The sequence below is a fragment of the Pezoporus occidentalis genome, unplaced genomic scaffold (assembly GCF_034315485.1).
Source record: "Pezoporus occidentalis ecotype Australia unplaced genomic scaffold, CSIRO_AGI_Poc_V1 ctg2, whole genome shotgun sequence".
NCBI lineage: Eukaryota > Metazoa > Chordata > Aves > Psittaciformes > Psittacidae > Pezoporus > Pezoporus occidentalis.
In genome coordinates this window covers 15,177,422-15,203,568 of record NW_026913855.1, presented here as the reverse complement: position 1 = coordinate 15,203,568, position 26,147 = coordinate 15,177,422, and the positions used below count along the sequence as shown (strand labels likewise).

The following is a 26,147-nucleotide window of genomic DNA, read 5'->3' as shown; positions in this document are numbered from 1 at the left end:
GTGTCCTTTGGCAGGCCTTTGACTTGTTTTAAATGCCCTCTTTGAAAACTTGGCCCCAGATCCATCCCTTCTTCCACATGTTGTTTTCTTCTACCCCTGAAGAAGACATCAACTAGATTTCCCAAGGTACTTATTTTTTGCAAAGGTAAAGCAAGATTGTGCCAGGTAACAACAGGAGATCCCTACCAGTAATTGAGAATGTCTTAAACGATGAGCATTCCCTTCGTTTTTGGCAGGTTAATAGTAGTATCAGATGTGAGTCAAACTGAGGCTGTAAAACTCAGCCATCTGAAACGAGAGAGCTCAGGAAAAATCTGCCAGGTAGTTGGCATGATTGGACACCTGAATGGGTGCCTGGCTATAAATACTGCTTGTGATGTGCTCAGCAGTTTTGCACCAGCCTCATTTTTAATATTGCTTTACCATGGACATACTGTTCCTTTCAAACAACGACCAGGCAAAGGGAGGTGAAGTCAGCAGAGCAGCTGGGTGCTCTGCCCCCAGGCATTGCTGCTAGGTCTGCTCTTTGGCAAAGAGGCGGAGGGAGGGAACTGGCACACTACACGGTTGTCATGTACTCCAAGATCAAAATTTTCCCAAATTCAGGTTTTTCTACAGAGCTTTTAAACAGATGGCAGAAGGAGAGCAGAGTCGATAATGATCTCACTCTTCAGATTTCAAGGCCCAGTGCTATTGTTTAGATAGTGAGAGAGATCAGAGCCTAATGCTAGACTTACCTAGACTGGGATCTCCGCAGAGTTCAGATATGTTCATAATGGGGTGGGGTTAGTTCAGGCTCATCTGCTTTCTATGATGGTAGGTTCATAGCCATGTTCTTTCGCCAGTTCTGGGAAGAAGCTGAGCAGAGGGGAGGCCTGTTCTGACACAAACACATTGAAGAAGCAGAGTCTGAACAGGAAAATGCTTTGTTTTAGGGATGGGTCACCGCAGGCTCATAAAAGAGTAAAAGCTAAACTTTTCCAAGCAAGACTAGATATGCCAGATTATCACAGAAGGAGCTGCTGGTGGAGTAGTTCCAGCCCAGCTGGAAATATTGGAAATCACAGTAGAAAATCAAGAGAGATTCCAAAAAACTTCTTCCTGATCTTACTCCCAGTGGAACTGATTTCATGATCTGCAAAGCTGGGGAGATGGACAGACTGAACAGGCACAACTGAGTATTCAGTTTTGTTATTCTGTATCTGGAACATATTTAGGATTTGTAGCTATGGGTTAGAACTCCTTTGTGGTGTGTGCTGAAAAACACAGAACCCAGGGGTGGTACTCCTTGCCCAGATTTTTTTAAAGAACAGGAACCAAATGCAGACCCATCCAGATCTTTTTCATAAGGGATCATCCAGACATACACTGAACATGACTGATGGACTTGAAAAACCCATAATTTAATTTAAAAATCTGTTTGTTTTATGTTGGAAGGAGTACATTACATTCATGAATACACCTTCTTTCAGAGTACATTCCCACACATAGCTTGTACCCTAGAAAGCTCTTGAAACAGGAGCTGGTGTCTTCTCTATACAGCACTGAGCTCAACAGGTCACACCTCTCTGATTAGAACTTCTGGGTACCTCAGTCATAGTTATAGTTAATAAGAAACTGTGCTCAGATACTGATGAAGTAAAGGGTTAAAACTGAGTTTGAAAATAAAGAGTGTGGGGTGGAGTAGAACAAGCTGTATCTTTGTCATCATAACAGAAAAGGATTCTTTCTATTTAAAATACCAGAGAAATACAATTCAGCATGTGTCAGTTCTTCAGTAAAGCATTTCTTCCAAGTTCTCTGTGTATATTACCGGAGGGGACTCTCTGTACCAAACTATTCAGGGCTATTGTTTTTGGAGGCCACTGTGTGCTTGCTTTGTCTTTCATCCTCTTCTCCCTTCCCTGCTTTCTTATGTGTCACTTTGCTGATCACAGGAGCCGGTGCTGATTTTGTCATGCTTGGAGGAATGTTTGCAGGCCATGATCAGTGTGCTGGAGAGATTATAGAAAAGAATGGCAAGAAGGTGAAACTCTTCTATGGAATGAGCTCTGATACAGCCATGAAGAAGCATTCAGGAGGGGTTGCTGAATACAGGTATGAATTCCACACAAGAGCAATTCCACTGAACCACTGTCCAGTCACTTCTGGTGCAGAAGTGTGCAAGGGGCATCTGTTGGAAACAGGCCCATGCCTCTTCCTCTTTAGGAAGATGTTACTAACACTTACAGCAGCAGATCTGAGAGAAGTTATGACATCAGGGGGGAGACAGGGAGAAGAAGCTTGGGGTGGTTATCTTGAGAGCAGCTGCATTCACTCAGCTGTAGTCAGTGCAGTGTGCTGTCACTGCAGCAGTAACCGCGTGGTCTTAGGAAGTCATTAGGCAGTGCTCTGACTTACGGGTCTCTCAGGATATGTATATGGAACATGGCATACCAGGCTGCAGTTTCTGTCTCTCTGCTTGTTCAGGTGTGTTGTCCTGTTGGTGTAAGGGTTCCTGGCTGGCCCACATGCTCCCTTCTGTTTGCAAAAAGTGGGTGAATTCATGGTGAATCAGCTGGGGTTTCACCAGTATAGAGTTGAGTTACAACTGTAACACTAATGAGGGTCCAGGAGCTCCAAAGCACTCTCAGTGACAGGCAGTAGTGGTTAGGCAGTTTTCTTAGGCAGCAGAATCCTGCTGTATAGTTTTCCCACCCCTTTTTGGTCCACAGAGCACCAGAGTAGCCCCAAATCAGGCAGCATTCAGGAACCTGGGTTTTGAGCTAAAATCATTAGGGGAGAGGAAAAGAAGACAGACTTTGCAAAGGAATCTCTTGTCCGTTGCTATTTTACTCTGGAAAGTGCTGAGAATTTTGACTTTGAAAAAACAGATTACTCCAGAAAACCTCTTATGAGTGGCAGGTATAGTTACTGCCCTTAGACAGCATGGTTCTTGCGTACTTCGTTAGAGAATGTTTCATGTTTTACTGGTTTATTGAAGGGTCCCTTTTGATTCTTCTCCTCTTTTGGGGTAGATTCAGCCTCTGGTCCCATCTGGTAAACTGCTATTTGTAAGAGTTTCAGAAAGAGTGGCCTTACCTACTGTTGCCGACATTCAGGATTGATGGGTTTTGTTGGCCTTGTATACTACAACTGCTCCAGCATGTGGGCTTTCCCCAGTGTGTCCAGCTGCTACTACGGGCAAGACTTGCGGCACTGTGAAAGTGACAGTATAGAATGTAAAGCAGAATGGGATCCACAAACTAAAATGGAATTCACACTTTGGCACAGAGACATGCTTACAGGACCATGACAATCTTAGACATCATGCTAGATAGAAAGCATCTTTGATCCAACCTCCTGTCCTCATCCCCAGTGTTGTTTTTTTTTGTCTGCCACTTCTGAAAAGCTAAAATGCACCATAAAAAATGTGCACTAGTTCACTTAGCACTTCACAAAGTGGTAAGACTCAGCCTACTTTAGAGCATTTACACTTGTCTCCTTTGGCCTACTGAAATCATAGAATCATACAATAGTTTGGGTTGGAAGGGATATTTAAAGGTCATCTAGTCCAATCTCCTTGGAGTGACCGGGGACATCTTCAACTAGATCAGGTTGCTCAGAGCCCCATCCACCTGACCTTGAATGTTTCCAGGGGTGGGACACCTACAACATCCCTAGGCAACCTGTTCCAGTTGTAAAAGCAATTCACTGTAAAAAATTTCTTGTGTCTAGTCTGCATCTACTCTCTTTTAGTTTAGAACCATTACCCCTTGTCCTTTTGCAACAGGCCCTGCTAAAAAGTTTGTCCCTGTCTTTCTTATAATAAGATAATATTTAAATAGTAAATATTGAATATTAAAAGGCCATAATAAGGTCTCTCAGAGCCTTCTCTTTTCCAGGCTGAACAACCCCAACTTTCTCAGCCTTTCTTCACAGGAGAGGTGCTCCAGCCCTCTAATAATCTTTGTGTCCCTTACCTAGACTTGCTCCAACAGGTCCATGTCTTTCCTGTGCCAAAGGCCCCAGAGCTGAACACAGTACTCCAGGTGGGGTCTCACAAGAGCAGAGTAGAGGGGCAGAATTGCCTCCCTTGACCTGCTTGTCACGCTCCTTTTGATGCAGCCCAGGATACAGCTGGCAGATTTTTAAAGACAGATTTTTCTGCATCTAATAGGATGAGAAAGTGACAGGGATGCCTTTATCTTCTGCCTGAGGAGGATGTACATGTCTTTGTTGAGTGGAGTGTATGCTTCCTACTTTACCTGAGCCCATGTACCTCTTTCTGGGGCTCAGGTCAGAAGCTAGTGTGTAATCTGCAAGGGATTTTATTTTTCATTTTATTAAATCTCATATGAGGCTCTACCAGTTAAAAGCACTGCTGTATGCAGGATATCTGGCTACACTGAGGACAACCAGTGAATTGCTTAGGGGAGCAAACCATGTGACTGGTTTTCCACATGGCTGACCTGCAGGGCTTTTTTGGCACTGTGTGATTTTGCTTTCAAGCACAACTATTTATTTGCAGAAGAAAGAGCTGCACAAGCATCCATCTGCATCCGAGATAAGCTGAAATGATTTACCAGAAAGATGCGCTCCATACCTCTGAGCTTTGATTCACTCTGGGTGCATATGCAGTTCCCAGAAGCAGTGTACAGCCTGGGGGCTTTTTTTGTCCCCCAGCAAGTCTGCTTGTCATAAAAGCCACCGAACAAATGGTCTGAGTGGACAGCACTAGTAATTATCTCATAATTTAAAAGCGACAACTGCCAGTTACACAGCTGTGCTGGCAACGTTTTATCTGAACTACGATAACTTACTGTCCTTTGCTACCATGTACTTGTGTCAGCTTGAGTGTGGGAAAGGCTTGATGCTGGTCAGGCATGTAGTTAATGGCAGCTCCCTGAGACATCACAGAGCAGCCCAAGCACACTGTGGATCTCAGTGCACCTTAGTAATTTAGGGCCTGGCCAACACAGAGCTGGTGAAAGTTGCAGGAAGATTTTGAGAGCGCTTGCTGTACCAGTGGGCCAAAGGACTAAGGCATCTGTTAAATTCTGTTCCACTTAGTTAAGTGTGCATGTGATCTGGCAACAAAATCTATTGCCAGCATGAGAATTAATTGACACTGGACCCCCTTAAAAATTGGATAAAGTGTAAGTAGTATGTCTTGTAGGAGTAAAGGATGTACAGAACGGCCCTGTATTTGGCTCAGTCTAGATAGACCCTTTCAGTTCCTTATGGACAATACTACACAAATTCTGCTTGATCCATAGCTCTATTTTGATTTGCATCTTGATTTTAGAGGCCCTGGGGATCAAGTTCTAAAACCTTCTTGGCAACAAGGGAACAAAAGCATAATCTGAAATTTTTAGTTTTTGTTGAGATACTGCCTTTTTGTGCCAGTAATAGGTAATGTATAAGGAGTCCCCTGGTCTACTTGTCCTGATTTTGGCTCAGATAGAGTTAATCTTGTTCCTAGTAGCTGGCTTGGTGCTGTGTTTTGGCTTTAGTCTGAGCACAATGCTGGTAACACACCGATGTTTTAGTTGTTGCTAAGTAGCACTTAATCCTGATCAAGGACTTTTCAGTCTCTTGTGGTCTGCCAGTGAGGAGGGGCACAAGAAGCTGGGAGGAAGCAGAGACAGGACACCTTACCCAAACTAGCCAAAGGGGTATTCCATACCACAGCACATTATGCCCAGTATATTAACCGGGGGAAGTCACTCAGAAGGGACCAGTCGCTGCTCGGGCAGGCTGGGTATCAGTTGGCAGGTGGTGAGCAATTGTATTGTGCATCACTTGTGTTTATTTTTTTCCCTTTCCTGTTTTAGTTTTCTATTTTGTCCCCTTATTAGTTCTCTAATCATTATTATTAGTAGTAGTAGATGGTACTTTAGGTATTAAACTGTTCTTATCTCAACCCACGGGTTTTATATTCTTTAGATTCTCTTCCCCATCCCACCTAAGGAAGGGGAGAAGGGGTGAGCGAGTGGCTGTGTGGTCCTGGGTTACCAGCTGGGTTTAAACCATGACATTACTGCTAACTAGAACGGATCTGGATGTTAAATCTGTAAGTCTTGGCTGTTAACTGTGAAGGAGATGATTCTCATCTTCTTTATCACACGGCAGTCACAACACAGAGCTGGCTACACATACCAGCCGTGGTCTTGGTCTTGGTCTTGGTCTTGCTTGACTTATCCCAACATGAGTGTCACTGTGGTTTAAAAATAGCAACTGTTAGTTATCCAGCAGTGTAAATGTACTTGACATTGAAGGGATGACAAGAAACAGAGCAAGGCTCTGCTTTGAATTGCTCTTACAGGAAAAGTTGCAGGAAGTGTAGTCACTTACTAGTTTAGCTTACTGAAAACTTGAACCAAAACATTTCTAAGTCAGTATTTTGAATGCTGGATACCCCAGACAGGTCGGGTCAGTGAGGCTTCTTCATATGCATTTAAAAAGCCCAGCCGTAAGTCTGTATCAGTGACCCCAATAAGCTGTTTTGTCTTTAAAAGAGCCTGTGTGCTCACCATGTTTTATTCAAGCAGTGGGGCGCTCAGTGTGCTCAGCCTCCTGCTGAATAAGGCTACTTGTCACAAACTTCATCTTCTCAGTATTACATGTTTTGGCTGGAGAATCTGAGCCTCCAGCAAATAGTTAAATTGACAGGTAGTGTGAGATGGCAGTAGCAGGGAATAAAGTTGTAAGAGTAATTGTTTTTGTAATGAATATGTCAGGTTGATCCATTTAATTTTGTATGAAATCTGTCTACCCAGTTTCATTATTTTTATGTTATTTATTTATTGGTTTATTTTTACATTTTTACCTCCTTCCATGAGGAACATGGATCAGAGCTGGGAATTTCTGAAAGGCAATGATTAAGTTTTTTTTTATGGGAGAAAAGAAATAAGGCAAGCAGGAGCAGAGACCACATGCAGTATTGTTCACTTAGAGCCAATTTGCTTTTGTGAACTCTTTTGACATTTTATAGGTTTTGTGTGAATGCTGCAGTTCTACTGTGGTCACTCAGCAATTCACAGCTGCTATTAAGCTGGGTTTTGGCATTTTATACTAACTGTAGAGTGGAATTTGGGCCATAGAGACAGAACAGCATCGGCAGCTGGCTCCTACTTACTGTCTTTTTCTGTGTCCCAAATGATAGCCTGGAAGACTTGCCCTCAGTTTCTGCCATTTCTTAAATGATCCACTCATAATGTCTCCTCATGCCAGGGCAGTCTTACCCGTGTTTTGCTAGGCTGACAGAGCACCAGCACATGTGCTTCCCCTCCTTAACCCTGCCAGAATTTCCAGCCACTGTGCCAATCCCTCTGTGCCAGCAGCAGGCTTGAACTGGCCAGGAGTTACAGACGCCCCACTGGACCTGTGTAAAAAGTCTCAAGCAAATAGTTCTCCCTTTCTACTCACCATTCAGGGGCTAATGAGAGACACAGAGTCTCTGCTGAGAGCATCAGAGCACACCTTTCCAGCTGTTTGGAGTCCCAATTGCTCTGTCTTCACATTTCTTTTCTGAGATAAGGTTAGTTTGAGGTCATAACTCTGGGAGAGATGTCAGAGCTGCAAATCCCTCAGCTGCTCCCGTTGACTTGCTTATGCAGCTCTCTGCCAAGTGTACCAGCTTTTGTGACATCCCTTGTAATCCACTGTTGTGGTTTAACCTAGCAGGGAGCTAAACATCACACAGCTGATCACTCATCCCTCCCCAACACAGTGGGATGGAGGAAAGAGTTGACAAAAAAGAAGTAAAATTTGTGGGTTGAGATAAAGGCAGTTTAATATGACAGGGGAAAAAGGGTTATTTAAATAATACTAATACTTTTATTAATACTGTTAATATAAACCAATATTATTAATAATCACTATTAATAATATTGTTAATATTGTTATTAATAGTAGTATTTAATTGTTATTGTTGTAAGATATACAAAACAACTATACAGTTGCTTATCACCTGCTGACCAATGCCCAGCCAGTTCCTGAGCAGTGGTCCCCAGCCAGTTTTGCCTCAGCTTTATATGCTGAGTATGACACCATATGCTGTGGAATACTGCTTTGGTCAGTTAGGTTCAGCTGTGTTGCTGTGTCTCCTCCCAGCTTCTTGTGCACCCCCAGCCTGCTCACTGGTAGGGTGGTGTGAGGAACAGAAAAGGCCTTGACTTATAATAAGTATTGCTTAGTAACAACTAACACATCAATGTGTTATCAACATGATTCTCATCCTAAATCCTTCTGCACGCAGCTTCTGCTCTACCTGTTAAACTGTCTTTATCTCAACCCACAAGTTTTCTCACTTTTACTCTTCCAATTCTCTCCCCTATCCCACCAGGGGAGTGAGCGAGCGGCTGAGTGTTACAGCTGAGTGCTGGCTGGGGTTAAACCACCACAAGGTACCAATAGAGTCATGAGTTCAGTAGCTGCAGGGCTTCATTTATATCCAAAATGGGGGATGGATTAGGGTGAAGAGTATCCACACGCAGCAGTAGGGCATTTCCCCATCTGGGGAGTGAGATGACACACCAAAGAGCTTTGGTCTCTTGGGGCTTACTCCATGGTCAAACAACATTAACTAAACTCTGACCTTTTATGCTGTGCTTGCAGTTGCTTAACTCACAGCTCTAGATTTCTGTCCCACTTCCATCCTATATGCTTCCTTTTCCTTTTGGAGCATCTGTTACTCCTAGCATGTAGGGTGGGAGCATGGAGAATTTTCAACACTTCTTTACAGTTACTTTCAAGGATGAATGTAAAACTGGACACTTGACATCTTCTGTGCAGCTAATGCTTCCCCCAGTACAGTATCTGTAGGTCACTCCTTGTTCAACAGGACATCCCACCAGCTTATCAGCTGATACTGGAGGAGCAGCAGCACCTGCCTAGCTGTTACAGATTTGTGGCTGTGATGTTAGATGTTCACCACTTTTGTAGGTTTTAGTATCCAAGGCCAAAAGTTGCATCCCACAAGCTCCAGCTTCCTAACAGGACTGTAGTCATTGCAGGGACATCTCCCAGGGGCAATGGCTGAAAGCACCCCACATTGCTGTAATTCTGCTCAGAAAAAAGGACCACCAGGTGGTCAGACTCTTGAGAGCAATGTTCTCATCCCTGCAGGTCTGTTGGACCACTCTAACTGGGGCTGCCTTTGTTTGCAATCAGCTCTCTGCTCAAAACCCTGCAACTCATGCCCCACCTGGTGCTCAAGCATGAATTAACAGGGCACGCATGTTTGAACTGATGGGGCATTCATGCATAAATTAATTGGACTCTCATGCATAAATTGAATGGACAGTCATGAATGAATGCAGTAAACCTAGCATTTCTTGCCTAATGCAGCGTGCAAAGCTCTTCAGATGTCAGAGTCTGGTAGGTAAAATTCACGCTGTTTTCCCCAGATCTCAGACATGCACTGTCTCTTGCACTGTGGTCTTGCAACAAGCACCCAGGAGCCCAAGCTGAACCTCCTGACTTTGACTGGACCAGGTGGGCATGGCCAAAACCCAGGCTGCAGAATGGTAGCATGACTATGTTTGTGTTGTTCTGTGGGCCAGGCCTTCTCTCCCCGCTGGCACTGGAGCTGCCTGTAAGCTCCCTGAAGCACAGGCTATACAACGCACCACTGTGCCCTGTGCAGTCTGGTACATGGCAGTGGTACATACATTTTCCATTGGCCACTTATTACAGTGTTTATTTAAGAAAGAGTCACTCATCAGATGTAGGGAGATTAATCACGATTCCTTATTCCCATGGCATACTAACACTTCTTTATTGCCTCCCTAAGGCTTTGACCTTACATTTAAACTAACAGAATGAAATATAGCCAGGCTCACACTGAAGTACCTGCACATAGCTGCTGTTGCTATTGTTAATGATTCGCAAATGGACCCTCCAAACAAGGATGTTTTTTCTTTCTTCCACTGTCCCCTAGACAACTTGTTTAAGGGAGAATTAAATAAAGCCACATTTCCAACAATGATAGAACCCTGCTGCAATTTCTGCCTCCATTTTATAGGGAAGCAGGGGAGCAATCCCATCTTCTGCATTTCTGTTTGATGCCCCCCTTTCCAAGGCCTGCCTCTCCAAGGGCGCAGGTGTGCCATGCAGAACAAGCTTGCTCTAAAGCCTAGTGAGATCAGCTGGTGACTGGTGAACTCTACTGCAGGATGGATTGCTGAACATGGGGCTGGTGAAAGCTGAAGGGGAAGGAGTTACTTGCCTGGATTCTTCCGTCATACACTCTTCAGATGTGTTTTTGGGAACTGTGCAGCGTGTGCTGGCATGTGCCCATACCTGACAGTATTCACAGCACTGCTATTGTTTCTGGCCTTTTTGCCTGACTCTGAGCTCTGCTAGCTCACCTTTTAGCTTCAGGGGACAGTTCTGCAGCAGGTTTCCCACTCCATCTCTGTGGGCTCTGTGGGCTGGTAAGAGACAGCCAGAGCAGTTCCATCTGTGTCAGGTCAGTGACATCAGATAGCCCAGGAGCTGTGAAGCCTTTGTAGAGCTCTGCTGATTGAGGCAGACTTCAACGTTTCTGTAAGCTGTCTGAGCTTGGCTGTTCTTTATACTTTAAAGCTTGCAGCTCTCAAGGTCAAGTTTGTCTTTCAGTAAACCTGGAAGCTTCACTTGCTTGTAGGCAGTTTGTGGAGGGCAGGAAGGGGCAGATCTGTCAATATACACATGGGATATTGGGGCATCTACAATATTTGTCTGCTTCTAGTTCACAGTATTGGTGGTAACGGGAGCTGAGGCATTTCAGTGCTTGAGAGCACCAAGCAGCAACAGACAAGCAAGCAATAAAGCTGGGGGAACATTTGTAAACTGCAGTATTAAGCTCCACATTGCTCCAGTAAACACACTATTACATTTCACATCTAGACATAAATGCAGTAACCTATTTCTTCTCCAGAGCTTCTGAGGGCAGAACTGTGGAGGTACCATACCGAGGGGATGTGGAACTCACCATCCTGGACATCCTTGGGGGGCTGCGCTCCACCTGCACCTACGTGGGAGCTGCCAAGCTGAAGGAACTGAGCAGGAGAACGACGTTTATCAGAGTCACCCAGCAGCACAGCCAGGTCTTCTCTTAGCCCCGGACTGGGGAACTGGAGAGAGAGTGGTGGTGGGGAGGAGCAGGAAGGGCTGCTGTTTTGTTTTGCTTTCTCTTCCTTGTTGTGTTAGTGGCAAACTCTCTCTCAGAATGGCAGTGTCATAGCCATTGGAGGGGCTATGGCTGGGATTTGGAAGGGGAAGGTTATGCTGTTAAGACAGTGCCATTGTTTCTAAATGCAATAGCCTCATCTTTTGTTGTGGTGCCTATTTTATTTTTTAGTCAGCATTTCTTCACCTGTTTTTTCCCCCTTCTGATAAATGGCTGTTGAAACCTCAGTTAACAAGGAATTGGCTTGTACAGACATGGCTAGTAGATCTGCATACATACACATTCCCTTTTTTAAGACTGACCTGTCACCTACCACCACTTGTGGCAGTGCACCCTCCAGAAATTACAGACTGGGAGAGAAAAAGACGCAAGGAATTGAGTGGAGAAACCAAAAATCCAATTTTCCTTATCTTTGTTGTGGTGAAAGAAGGGCTGTTTGTGGCATTGCTGCCAGCCTGCAGAATTTCAGAGGTGGATCAGGCTTGACTGCTGGGGACTTCTTACTGTGATGATAAACATGCCAGATCTGTCACGGCCAGTTCACAGGGCTGGTACTGTCACTTTTACCTAAATCTCCCTATTCAATGGACTTGCCTCTCCAGAGAAGCTGGCAGTGAATGCAGCTAACCTGTACTGTCTTCTCTGACCCCATCTGTGGAGATGGTTCAGGAGAAAACCTCTCAGAGCTTGCCTGCTTTTTCATGCATGCAGCCATTGAATTACCTGGGTTCTTGCTTTTATCTGCTCTCTGTGAACAGATTTTTAAGACGTTGAAACTCAGCAACGTCAACCTCACCGGGGCGAGGGGGTGTGTGTGTTCTGTAGCCCTCACTGTTCCGTTGCCTATTCATAGCCATTTAGCAAAGATACATAAATGCTGTGCTGTGCATTGTGTGTGGCCAGGTGAATGCGGCCAGAGGGATCAGATTCACTTTGGTTATTTGGTACCAGTCCTTTGCAGTGCTTGACACCATGAAAAGCAAAAGAGCTTTTGGCAGAATAGCCTGACACTGATAGGCTGAGCTGAAGTTAAAGCATTTGCTCTGAAGGCAGTAATGAATGCTTAAGGTAACACTTCAATAAAGTGTAATGGCCCACTAATTAATAGATAAATCACAATGAAATTTCTTTGGAAATACACATTGCATCCACATGAGTACTGTAGAAGCTCATTATGATAAATGATGTGAAAGTGAGCACCAATGAATTAATAATGCTTGGCCACTTACTTTAAAGTGCTGCTGAGATCATAATAGAGCTAATGTTACTTCAGTACTGCAGAATCTTCTTTCCCCTCCTATAGACATCTGTGGGAAGAGGCAGGCTTCCTTTGAAAAGCAAAAGAGTGATCTGCAGGAAGAGGAACAGCAAAAAGAAACTCTAGAATTAAACTCATCTGCTGGACATCTCAAAAAGCCACGCACAAGGACTGGTACAATTGACCATGCTGAGGAGCAAATCTAGGCCACAAGCTGATCCCTGGTGATTTTAGAGTGTGTTGTCCACATTAGAAAAAGCACAGAACATCTTCTAAATAGCCTGGTATTTTAAATATCTTCCATCTAACATGCAGGACATAAGTGTGGTATGACCCCTTCCTGGGCTTTGGATGTGGATAAGGGCCTTAGTATAAAGCACAGATTTATGCTTGTGCTGGCTTTAAGGACCCTTTCTCCTGCCCACATATCATAAAGGAACCTGAAGGCAGAAGAGAAGAAGGCCCTGTGAATAAAGGACCTGATCGCTATTCTCTCCTGCCTGAAAATACCAAGTTAGGAAGATACCAGGTTTGTTTACCACAAACCCTACCGTGTGCTACATACTGCTCTCACCTGCATTAAGCCCAGAGGACAGGCAGTATTAACACTGCATCAGTACAGCTGCAGGAGGTCACCTTTCCTTTGTTTAATGTGATATGAAGGGTAGGGTGAACACCTCCGTCAGCAGTGGGGTTAGACCATTGTGGTGCAGGCCTGACCACAGGTGTGTTTCCACGCTCGTGCCTTCATATGTGGGAAGAGCCGCAGTCTGCTGTCTTCCGCCTACTCTGGCTAGCGCTTTTCTACTTTTTTTTAGCTACATTTCTAAACAAGAGTTTAAGGGATGCATATAAAAATATATATTTGTAAACATTTTTTAAAACCTCCATACGCACATTGAATGGAGCAGCTTCGTGACAGGTCTTTGGAGCCATTTCTTTTCCAAAGGGCAGGCACTGGGGCATGGGGAGACTGCCTCTCTGCAGGTGCGGCAGGCGTGGAGCCTCCCACGCAGGCAGGTTGTACATGTACATGCAGCTCTTCCTGGGGCCACTTCTGCACCCACCTGCCTTCCCCTTTCACACATACCTCTGACTGACCAGGGACTGTAGGGAGGGATGGGGATAGGCTCCACTGAAGTTGTCCCCTGAATTCTCCAGGCTGTGAATGACATTGATGCTAAGGATAGTTACTGGTAAAGCTTTGACCTGGGTTATTTGGTTTTCTGAATAGCAGCTCTTCCCATCATTTTGATAAGCAGCATGTTTTCTTTCCATTTCATTTTCTCCTTCTCACTCCAAAGTGAGTGAGGGGTAGAGAGTGGCTGCAGAAGGGCTGACGTGGTGGCATGTCTGCATCTCACCGAAGGTTATATGCAAGTTTTGTTCAGGGATAACCCTCAACCGTGTCAGTGCTCACCACTGACACTGTACATGTCAGCTCTCAGGCTGGAAAACTGAAAAAAAGAAAAGCCTGAGCCCTCCTTTAACATCCAGTCCTGTGCTGTAGCAGTTGTCCTTCATTTAGCCCCAGGTCCTGTGCCCTACTCAAGCCTGGTGTGGCTCTCACAGGAGCTGGGGCAGTGGGGGAGCTGAGGGCATGCTGCGCCCGGCAGGGTGGTTTGAGAAGAGACCGCAACCACTGACAAACACCACGTGCCATTTGTGGATCTACCTCACCTGCACATTTAACTGGGTTCTGTGTTACTTGGTGTCCTTCTGTGGTAAATGACATTTGTAAGCGTTTAGTGTTAAGTGATTCCCTACCCCGCCCCAACCCCATCATGTCTAGAGGAATGCTGTGAGCGGGATAACCTGCTGCTTGCATGATGTAGCCCAAGGTCATGCCAGCTTTCCCCAGCCAGGCACTTGCTGAGCACCCTAGAGCTGTGTTAAGGTTTGGCCCACTGGCTCCACAGTGATTTAGTTTAACATGCCGAAGACCTACAAGTGGGGATGCTGAAAAGGGCTAATGTCATTAAAGCAATCTGTGCTGAGCGTGTCCATCTCCGGCTTCTTGAAACCTAAGGACACCCAAACCAGCCCTCCTGCTCACAGCCATATTCTGGACTCTCCCTGCTGCAGGGTGTTTGTCCGGGAGGGCTGACTGGCTCTCCTGCCCATGCAGCCTGACTTACCTGGGTGCTCCCCTTCACAGGCAGGAAGGTCTTGGCATGGCAGCAGCCTGGCTCACACCCCAGTGCCTGTGTGGTGGCTGCGAGGAGCGCGTGTGTAGGCCTCCTTGTGGGCCTGAGGCTAGCCTGTTGGAGGAGTAGGCCTTGGGCCAGCACCCTGCCAGCTGCAAACCGAGCCTCCCAGGTCTCCTTTCTCTGAAAGAAACAAGTGCAGGGACCAGGGGGTCTGGGCCTCTCCCTTCTCCCCCATGAGGCAGGGGCTTTGGCTGTGCTCTTCTCTGCAGCTGCCTTCTCACCTTAGGACATGGTGGGGCTGAATGTGGGTTGGGGCCACCCTGTAAGTAAGAAGAGTTGAGTTTTAAGTAGGAGCAGGAGGAGCTGCTGCTCACATTTGGAGGAGCTTATCTCAGACAAAGTGTGCCTGTATCTTCCCTTCAGCTAGTAAAAGCAGGGGGAGAAAGGAGGAGTGTGTGCAAGAAACACAGCAGCAATTAGCCAAGCCCCACTGTGTTGGGCCAGGGGCTGGGGTTTTCTGGTCAGGGAGATAATGAGAGTTTGAAGCGTTTCCTGAACCAAGCACTCCCTGGTTTGTGCCGATTGAGTTACCCATCTTGAACAGACTTCCTTCAGCTTTCTGCCAGCGTTAGTGCAGTGTCTGTCCATCACCACCTCCCACCCTGCCACCTGGGGATGTTGCGTTTTAGTTGCTAATGCCATTTTTGTACCAAAAGGTCTTTGTTGGAGCCAGGAGGGCTTTTGCAACCAGCACCAGGTTTGGCCTTGCTTCTGCAGAAGAGAGAAAAACAAAAAGCTCAGGCCCAGGGACAGCCATTTGCCTTCTGCAGCAGCCAGAGCCAGCAGTGGGAGCAGGCCAGGCCCTTCTCTGCAGCTTGGAGCCGCATGTCTGTGTCCAGGCTGCATGCAGGCACAGCTCTGCGCCCTTCAGCACAGCATGGGCCATCCTGCTGCAGCCTTTGCTTTGCTTGTGCTCATTCAGGTGCTTAAGCAAGCCCTCCCCAGCATTTACTTGATAACAGTGTTTACTGGTTGAAGTTTTCATACATAAATAAACAGTTCAGAGTCCCAAACCCCTTGGTGTTGCCTGTGATGACTGTGAAGTACTTGCATGTAATCGGTCAAAAAGAGCTGACAAGTATTCAGTGTTCTCCTGCCCCACTTGGCCCTGCTGAGGTGGTGATGGTGGGCGCTGCTGACCCTCACCGGGAGCAACCGCGCGTGGCAATGTCCCTGAAAGTGTTCGTAAGTTGTAAGTGGAAAGTTTTTGTTACACAATAAAGAGCTTCTCTCTAAGGGTCTGGAAAGGGTTTTATGCCCGTGAATGGCTACGTCTCTGTTTCTGCATCACTGCGAATAAAAGCAAATGCAACGCTCTCAAATGCATCTGAGAGCATTTGTGCTCTCAACCCTGGGGTTAGAACTAGGTGATCTTTAAGGTCCCTTCCAACCCGAACCATTCTGTGGCTGTATGAAATGGGTTGCTGGGAGGTGGGGATTAAACTGGGGAAATAACGTCCCTAGGAAAGCTCTCCCATTCAGTCGGAAGCGATAAAGACAGAACATGTGCTTGCAATTGGCACTGTTATTTTATTAGTACGAGTATACTGAAACAATAAACTTGTACTGGTATACAGACAATTTCTTTAAAACAATTTTGTTCAAATTTTGAATCAAACATTGTTTTATTATAATAATGAAATAATTTCTACCTAGAAAACCTGCAAGCACCATCAAAGAAAGGGACCATAAAATTCAATAAACAGACGCGAGTGTATCCTACAAATAGACACACCACCATTAGAAAATAGAATATGAATTCTTCCATTTTTTTTTAATATTTGTTTTAAAAAAGCTAGTGCAAGTACAATATTTTACACTGGAATTACAGAGAGTATGCACGCATATGGAAAAAAGTTCTCCTGTCACAATAAAAGCTCTTAACTATGTCTGTATGCACTTAAAATCTTCTCCTCTTTTCAATAAGGTGCAAAACGTTATTCCCTCCCTATTTCTCCTTTGTACTGGCCATGTCAGCTCAACTTCTCCCCAACACAAAGCTGCGATATCCCTTTTTCTGGGCCTACCCTAGGAACTACACTGGAAGTGGGATTTGCAAGAACCCTCATTAGTAATACCAGACAATTTAATTAAAAAAAAGAAAAGGAAAAAAAAAAAGACTTTAAAAACTGCTGCTGTAGAATGGCTAAACCTGACCCGGCATGGCCAAGCGCCGGGAGTGGTGACATAGCTAGTACAAAATGGTTTTCAGTAGCTCACCCGAACTGAAAAAGGTTGGGACACCCACCCCCCACCCCCCACCCCCCCCACTGTAACACTGCCAAAAGAGCAGCGTTCAACGTTAATATATTATTCAAAAAAAAAAAAAAAAAAACAAAAAAAGAGAAATCCAACATTAGTGAGTTTCAACATCAGCTGACTGCCGTGAAGAGTCCTATCTATGCCTTAACAGATCAGTAACTTCGCCAAGAGGCCAGTGCGATGGCCAGGGAGAGGACACAGACCCAGCCACCCCCAGTGACACAGGTCCCACTCGCCTGCCTGGGACAGGAGTTCTGCAGAGCGTAGTCAGCGAGAGAGCACGCGGGTCCTCGAGTTTTAAAGCAAACACCAGGGAGGGATCCCCACACTGGCTGGTGCGAAGGGGCAGAGCGGGGCTGTCCAGGGAGCCGGCGGTCCCACACCGGCTCTGTGCCAGCCAAGGATCCCAGCCCTGAGGTTTCAAGCAATCCCATAGTAGTACAGCAGTGACGGCTTCAACAAGTGCCTAACGCTGGCTGCAAACAACACTTCCAATGCATACCTACTGCATGGTCGAGGGAAAGGGCACAGGAGCTTTGACTGCTCAAAACAGAAATGAACAAAAAGGAAACAACCTTGGATGAAGCCTCCATCATAAAATCCTCAGTGGAAGACTTGAGTCCTTTCAGATAATGACAAGAAAAAAAACTACAGAAACCTTAGAGACTGTTATTGTATAAATACTACCTGTTGGCTGAATGCACTTCATTGTAACACAACTGGGGCTGGCTTTCTGAGCGCCCAGGGACCACCTGGACAGGGCAAGTACTTTTGCCCTGCATGCCTATGGGAGCCAAAGCTTGGGTTACCTCTGGGGAGGGGAACGGGAGCAACCTCAGAGCCCAGCTGCCCTGCTGCTGGCTCCCAGCTGCCCAGCTGAATCTTTGGACAGGAAAAGGACCCTCTCTCTCCTCAGAAACTGCTCCAGGATCCTCTCCTTTTGGCTTCTGAAAAACACCAGTCTCACCATTGCTCAAGACCATCATCACTGGAAACGTGCTCTGCATGAGCGGCTCTAACACAGAGGTGAGTGGGGCAGTGACAGATGCTGCAAGGCTGGACCACCTCAGGTATCACCCTGCTGCCAGTGCTGGGCTAGGATCCCTTGCTATAAGCACTTCTTGCTCAGGGTTATACTCTTTGGGTTTCATCTGGAACAGGAAGTGCTGAAAAAACATGGAACAGCATCCCAGAGAGAAGATAAAAAACACGGGACCGAAAGCTTTCAGGCAGGAACTAAGAAGGTTGTGCTCAGCCAGCAGCGGCTCTCCAACCAAGGGCTGCTGCGGCACTGCCAGCCATGGCCCAGGTCCTGGTGCCAGTGAAGGCACAGCCAAGGCCTCCCTCAAACCTGGCCATGCCCTGTGGGCTGCCGGGGCTCCCTCAGCACAGGCAGGAGAGACTTAAAGCCAAAACAGAGCTGGAGAGTGAGACTCTGGTTGTGCACGCTTAGCCACCCTTGAAGTGCCCGGTAGCTGCACTCAAGAATTGCTGCTCCAAGGTATATTTCAGCACAGGAATAAACAGTATGAAGCATGACTCCATTCCCTGGAAATGGGACCCATGTAATACGAACAGAAAATTAAGCACAGTTGTTCTTTAAGAGCCTTTTAAGTAATAATTCTTCCTGGCCAAAGCCAATACAAATCAGATCATCTAGACATGACATTTTCTATATACAAAAAACATGAAACTTTCAACCTTTCTCTGCTTTTGTATTTAAAAACTTTTTTTGTTTTTTTTTTACAAACAAGGTATGAAACTCACTGTTCAAACAGAGCCATCTCTTTGTCAAACACTGAATGAATCATTCCAACATTCATTTTTCTTTTGTGCAATTGTTTAAAACATTACCTGTACTCCTCAATGTGAGTGCTTCAAAAAAAGTTTCTATTTTTAATAAGCTTCTCAAATTAGGTTTACATCAAAAAATATTCCCACAAGGTATAGTGCTACAAGAAAAGATCCTATCAGTAAAGGTAACACATCTGAAGCGAGGTCGTCTATGTAAAAGAAATTGAACTCTGGAGTAGAGGTGTGCAACGTGTTTGGAGTTCCCCTATGGACACAAAGCAAGGCTGTCCTCAGGACAGGGAATCAAGTGGACACGTAGGCATACGTGCCAAAACAAATCACACGCATTTATTCATGTGCAGACAGACGCTTCTGTCTGGGGAGGTGTGTGTGCACGAATGCGGATCTGCATCAACAAGTTCTCATTTTGCTATGGATTTAGGATTTGTGGGGGTGGGAGGGTTGGATAAACCAGAGGAAGGGAAATTACTGCCTGCACTCTGGTGGTGCCTTCATCCCCTTGCCTGTCGCATCAGCACTGGCCAGAGCCCAGAGCGGACCCTGCTGTTACCTGTGGTGATGGGGAGGGAAGAAATGGAAATCATTTGTACAAGAGCACGTCCTGTTTCACCCTTTGTCGAGTTCCTAGGACAGCAAAGTGTTTCAATAGGCCGAATCCCCCCTACCAGTCTGGGGCTTCCGCCCTGGCGAGCCTGGATGAACCCCAAGTCTCTTCCATCTGTCTGATTATGGTCAGGATCTGGCCCTGACTGAACCAAGCTTCAGTTTCACAAAGATTTACACACGTGCTTCACAGTGAGCTCCTGAGCAGCCCTGACCGGCCAGCCTGGACTCCCTGTATGCGCGTGTGTAAGTGTTTGCAGAACGGGGTCCCAGGATGCACAGAGCACTGCCCCAAGAGGCCCCCTCTTTAAAATAACACTGTTGTTAGTGTTTAAAATTATTAAGGATTTGCTGTCCTTGATACAGGCTTCTTTTTTTAGCAGTTGCAAGAATTAACAGCATTTCACCATTTCCTTTCTACTATTGGCAACACACATTAAAATAAAATAAATCTCTGCAGAAAGTGAATTTTCGTGATTTACCGACAGCTACAGTTCACGCTAAGCCTGCTGCTTTTGTATTGCAATCTAAGTGAGATCTACAAAGTTTAAAACCATGAGGTGCAGGAAATCCAAACTTGTCTTTAACATTGTACATCCCTACTCCGGAGCAGTAAAAGTGCTGCTTCTGGTCACATCAGTGTACCACACATATGCCAGCCCCATCCCTGAGTAAAAGGTGTGAAAGGTTTCTAAATGTTCCTTGATTTAAGGGAAACGAGAGTAGTGATGTCACTTCCCCATGGCGAGAAAATGACGGGAACGACAGGTCGAACAAAGCAACAGCGGGACGAAGGAATTAAAGGAATAAAAAAAGGAAGGTGTCTCCCCCCCTCCTCCCGAGGCCTGCGTCTTCAAGGAAAAGCCAGCCCAAGGGCAACGTATGAAATGAGAATATAGGTCAACAGCAACTCCGGTTTGGGTCTCGACCAGAGGCCTCGAGGTAAGTGACATCAGACTCAAATCCCCCGTGATGTGGCCCAGACAAACTGAAACAATGCCTAAGTTAAACACTATAAGGAACAGTCATTTTATATATATATAGATATATAGATAGATTAGCTAGATAGACAGATAGATAATTTTCTTTTTTAGAAATCCCTATAAAGAGGTTCTTGTTTTATTTTTCTTTGCCCTGACTAATTTCTTGGTGATTGTATGCGTTTCGTTGTAAACTAAACAGGCCTGCTACAAAAAGAAAGAAAGGAAAAAAAGACAGAAAGACAAAGAAAACTACTGTCAGTTACTATTGCAAAGCAGATGCTGCAGAAGCAGCGGCTCAACCTCCTCCTTGGGCTTCGCCTCAGCATCTCTACAACAGTGACTGGAATTTCTGCGTGCACCCAGGGATTGATGGAACTTCCCAGGCGTGGGGACTCACTGCAAGGGATGCTCGGGGCTTTGGGGAGAGGCAAAGCCACCACCTTGCAAAGGACTTGGTCTCCAGGGGGCTTATCTCTCCCTGATGGGAGCCAGGATTTGTCTGCATGCCATACAGCACTCAGCCGCACTCCACCTGGATGACACGCAGACATCAATACATTTATGTTTTTGCCTTTGTTTTTTTTTTTCCTGGATCTTTTTTATCATCCAATACAAAAAAGGTTTGTGTTTTCCGGGGCAGGGGATGCTTGACCCTTAATATGTTTTCTTTTCTTGGGGGGGGGGCGACGACAACACAGGAACGGAGTTATTAATAGGGAATCAAAAAAAAGGTAGAAAGAAAAACTATTCAAAAAAAGAACAAAATGAGGGGAGATCAGAAGTGGGTATGAGATCTGCTACCACCACACGGGTGAGTCTAAGTTGGCACATAAAGTATTGCACATCCTACAAAAGCCAAAGCATGGAAAGGGACAACTGTTTGGAAAGAACCAGTTATTTTAGAATTCCTCAGTCTGAAATACAAGCACAGAACTAATACATTCCTATTGCTCCAAACTTGGTTTTTTATTATTATTATTTTTTATACTTTTTTTTTAGTGTTAGTTGAATAGATCCAGTCAGTTTAAAGGCCCCTGCTTCCTTATTAACCACAAATGTGTATGCATATGGTTTTACTTGAGATTATTTCTCTTTTCCCGAGTACACGTGAAGCATGGAAATAGTGGTACGACTGTGAATTAAAACTTGTAATTCTTTCTATTCCTTTACCATCAAAGCTTAAAAACAAAACAGGAAACAAAACGAAACAATAAATTGCAAGTGCCCTGAGCAGAGTATATGGAAGATTAAGCAACTTCTCTGAAAGAGAAATATTAACAAATAAGCACTAACTAAGCAGTGTGACTGTGAAAAGAAACCCACTCAGCTATTTGGTAGCCTGCTGAGAGGTTAATAAAATTCAAGGAAATTCAAGAAAAGTTTCAAGCTATTTTAAATGTATTTCAACTTTTTGGTGCACCCCAGAATATGGTATAAAAACAATTAGGTCTGGTGTGAGCTAAATTTCAAGTAACAAGTCACAGAGTCAAAGCTGGGGTTTGGGGTTAACATTTCTTCTCTTAAATAAAAGCACTGTTATTTCAGGGGAGAGGGAAAATGAGATTTTAAATACATTTGTTCACTTTAGGTTACTGCGTTTCTAACAATGGACTTTTCTTTCCTTTTCTCCCTATCAATCAGTACAGCTTCTTCAAAACTACCTGAAGGATGTGAACTCGCCAACCAAACCCAACGACACAGACGCTCGCTCACGTAGGGCCCCGAGCGCAATCCCACTGAAAGACAACGGGACCTTTCTAGTGGCAGCGACAGGCGTTAGCACTCAGCCCCGGAGTACTTCATACTTGCACCTCCCCGAGGCTCATGCAGGAGGCTGGGTGCACAGCACCTCAAAGGATCCGGCCCTACCTGGGGAAAGAAAAGACTGAATGGCATGAATCCCCCCCCCCCCTCGGTTTGTACCAAACTCTTGAAATGTTGCCTTTCCAATGGGAAACAATGCAATTAAAATAACAAATAATAATAATAATAATAATAAAATAACAATAGGTTTGTTTTCAAAACAAACAAACACCTTGCTTAAGTATAGAAATGTTTCTTGTGGAAAACTCTCTCAGCAAGTCTGAAGAAAAATTCTCAGAGGTGTCCCAGTAGGACCTGGTTCTGTGTGGCAGATACGGTAGAAAGACCAAAAATGAACTCTTGAAAGGAACATAACCCTATGAAATGGCCTAGAGCATAGGCAGGTTAGTGAGTAATTGCTACATTTGTTTATGCTCTTTCAGAACCCCCCCAACCCACAACATTATTAGGTAAAAACTGCAGGAATACCACACAAATGATAAACTCAAGATGTGCAAATTGCAAGATTCTTTAAAGTCCATCTTTTTCAAAAACACTGGACAATGATTTTTTTTCCTCTTTCCTTTTTCCTTTCTCATATTTTTTTTCCTTTTATTATGTCAGCTCGCATATGCCTTTAACTCTTTCTCAAGCATTAAAGTTTAAAAAGTGCCTCCTATTAAGTAGTCCTTTGTGGACAATGACTGTCACATACTAGTTCAATAATTCACATTCATCCCTTTGAAACCACATTAAAACTTTCAGCATCTTGCCTGTGAGAAAACTTTATATAGTTGCATGTAATTACAGTGTTGAAGAGATTTGTTTGTTTGTTGTTGTTGCTTTCCAAGCAGATTAAAGTGAGATACAGTACGTACTGAGTGTTAGACCAGGATGCTCAGCAATAAAGTGTGAACAGCATTTTAAGTGCTTAAAGACATTCTAGGTTCATCTTCAACAGCGGATTCCTGTGTCACACCGCAATTTGAAAGAAGTGGCACCAGTTGTCCATAGTCATGAACTAAAACCAGTACTAGAGTTAAAGATTTGCAATCTAACTGCAAACCATGGATGCCTGTGATCTCAAAGGGGTAGTATGCGTCTACCTTGTGGAAGCAAATGTCAATGGCGTAACCCGATCGATTTGTCTAACACTGCACAGAAATAGGAGTGAGTCTGAGCCAGGCGCATCCATGGAGCTGCAGGCCTCCTCGCACACTCACGCACACCCAAGCCACACACACGCATCAATACCCCCACCACACACACCCCTGCCATGCAGGACAAGCTGGCAGGGTGACCGGTGCGGAGGCCTGACAGCCTCCCCACCGGCTGACTCTGGGCAATGGAACTGCACTAGCAAGCAGAAAGGAAATGTTGGTGTGGCAGTTGCTTTTAGGAATAAAAATCAGTGCAGTCAGACCCCATGGGGGGAAAAATATATATATACATATACACACACACAAATATATATATATATATATATAGTAGAGCCTTGAGTAAGAGTTGGCTTGTTGTTGAAAACATCAGAGACTATCCTATCCTTCTCAATACCACCCATGGGTTGTGTCCTCAGCATCCACTTGGGGTGAGGAAACCTCTTGACCAGCCCGCCACAGAGCCGCAGTCCCTCCTCGGGACTGGCGTGCACGCATGCACATGCACGTTCGCACACACACATGCACCCACATGTGACATACACCTCTGCTACAGTTCCCTTCTCCTGACCTCCCCCAAAAAAAACCTAGAACAGGAACCAAAACAACAAAACAAAACAAAAAAATAAAACAAGGACAAAAGGAAAACAAAATCACAGCTGGACCCTGTCCTACTCGAGGTGTTAGAAAACAGGAGCCATAACAACACATTCATTTCCACTAAGGGTGTGTGAAGCAGATACTGCCCCTTCTGTAGCTCTCGATAAACCTAGTCACTGACAAACACTTGTGGAAAAACATATGCACCAGTCTCCTGCATAATACCAGCTGCAACTATAACAACAAGGTTATAACATAAACCTAAAATAAGATGATAACATGTAAATACTGGGTTATTTAGTCTACAGTACAGTAATCTGGATAAAAATGACAAGGGATAGCCTAATTTCCTTTCCCCAAACGACTTTTACTTTCCTACATTGGATCGACCTTCAATGCAAATCTTAACCTCCTGAGGAATAAAAGAAGGCTTGGGAAGAGTCAAAGGTGGCTCCTCTTCTGATTTCTCTAGTTTTCGTGTTTCGGGGGCTGACCACCTCCTCTTCCTCGTTGCCGGGGGCTTGCTGGGTTCTGTTTTGGTGAGCAAAGGTGCTGCAGGCAATCCTATTTTGTCCGGAAACTTCAGTTCACCGTTCTCAGCTAACATCTGTGCGCTTCCCTGATTAATCCCGTTTTCCTGCTCTGCATACCTGTGTCTACTTCCAGCTAGACTGTCATTCTTTGAATGCTTCAGCAAGATACTAGCTGAGTCCATGGGCTGGCCCTTTTTAATAGAGCCATTCTTCAGGTTCTTGAGCGTGAGCGATATGCAGACGTCCCCCACCGAGAGTTTGGAGCATGGCAAATCAAAGAGCTGGCTGGTTCTCTCGGGGCAGCAGGATGACCAGCCTTGTCCAAATACAAAAAAAGGGTATTCTACCAAGACTTCCACGCTGACCTGCAGGAAGAGAGGGGACAACAGAGAGAGACAGAGGGAAAGAGAAGAGAGAGCGTGAGATGACCTGTGTGCATGTGCATGGCAGGCACCACTTGTTGCCGTGGAGAGGGATAAAGCTAAAATCGCAAAAGTGCTGTTCAGTTTCTGCAATATCAGTACACTGACCAGCAGCCTTCAAACCTATCCTTGTCACATGAGTGCTAATGCTTTCTCCAAGCTCAGCAGGCATACTTGTGTGAAGGCATCAGTGTGAATCAAGCTTTACCTTCATCCAGCTGCTCTGAGAGGCATAAAAGGCAAACGAGCTTTGGCATGTGGCAAACTCCGTTCCCTGTCATGCCCCTGTGGTACCTAGAGCCTGTCATCCACATGTAAATACACTTTCCAAACAGAGGATGGCTCAAGGGAAGCTCAGTTCTGACACAATTTTCTAAGTGACCACAAGAACGTCATCCTCACCTCTGCTCAAACAAGCGTGTACTTACCAGTGTGAAACAATTGAAAGCATGCTCATTTCCAGGGGAAGGCCATGAGTATGTACAGAGTTGTAGCAATAAGAGCAGGGAGCATGAACCTGCCTTTTGCCAGCAGCCCTGTTAACCCTTCCAGTTTCTTCCCTTCTCACACCTGCTCTCGTGCTTTGCAGTTAAGTTCACCTCCTGCACTTCCTCAGGGAGAGAGAGGATCATTTCTCCTCCTTCTGCAATTCCTACACTGGATCTCCTTTTCTGCACTCTGTTCCTTTCCCCCTACTTTAAAAAACCACATCTGGTTATGAATCCTACCTAACCATTTTACAGGAAGCTGCCACAGCCAGGAGAACAGACCAGCAACAGGCGCTCACTGCTCCTTGACCTTTTGAATGCTGGGCCTTGAGGTCCCAACATGATAAAGCACCTAAATACCTGCTTGTCTTTGCACATGTCAGCAGTTCAATGCTCACTGCAAGGTGCTGTGTCTGCAGGCTCAAACATTTGATGTGGCCTCACACAATTCACCACCCATGGGACCGAGTGCCCGCCCCAGCACACCACATGAGGGCAGGAAATTTGGACCAATACTTTTTTTAACACTTGGCACATGATTTTAACTTGCTGTGTGTGGCACCAGTGAAGTCTGTTACTTTAAGAGGATGGCTTATGCTGAAGTCCGATATCCATGGCTCTGCTTCCAAGGCTCCCGTGCCCTTTGGAGCTCTTCTCAGCCATGGTGGGCAAGATCCTGTTCTCATACTGTAACCCCTGTTTGGTAGGGGCTAAAGGGTAGGATAACACCTGATTACAAGTGCTCATCTCATTTCTGAGGCACCCAGCAGGCATGGAGCATACCAGCTGCCTGGAGAGCCTTCCCTCTCCCTGAACACAGACTCACTTGAAAGGAACATCACAGCAGGCTTGTGA

General features: G+C 45.3%; 2 protein-coding genes across 9 annotated transcripts in view; one reads left to right on the top strand and one right to left on the bottom strand.

The window, feature by feature from the left end:
- The window catches only part of GMPR (guanosine monophosphate reductase), a 43,340-nt gene extending 26,594 nt beyond the window's left edge, over nt 1-16,746 (top strand). For 2 of the 3 annotated variants that reach the window (XM_062617965.1, XM_062617967.1), the window contains exons 8-9: nt 1,938-2,097; nt 10,907-16,746. In XM_062617965.1, the coding sequence (XP_062473949.1) occupies nt 1,938-2,097; nt 10,907-11,087 (341 nt within the window). In that variant the 3' untranslated portion in view covers nt 11,088-16,746. Of the gene's footprint in view, nt 1-1,937; nt 2,098-10,887 lie in introns of all 3 variants that reach the window. The other variant, XM_062617966.1, reaches the window with a different exon arrangement.
- ATXN1 (ataxin 1) overlaps nt 16,137-26,147 on the bottom strand; it is a 227,068-nt gene continuing 217,057 nt past the window's right edge. For all 6 annotated transcript variants that reach the window (XM_062617959.1, XM_062617960.1, XM_062617958.1 and 3 more), the window contains one exon: nt 16,137-24,747. In XM_062617959.1, coding sequence (XP_062473943.1) covers nt 24,217-24,747 — 531 coding nt within the window. In that variant the 3' untranslated portion in view covers nt 16,137-24,216. The remainder of the gene's footprint in view (nt 24,748-26,147) is intronic.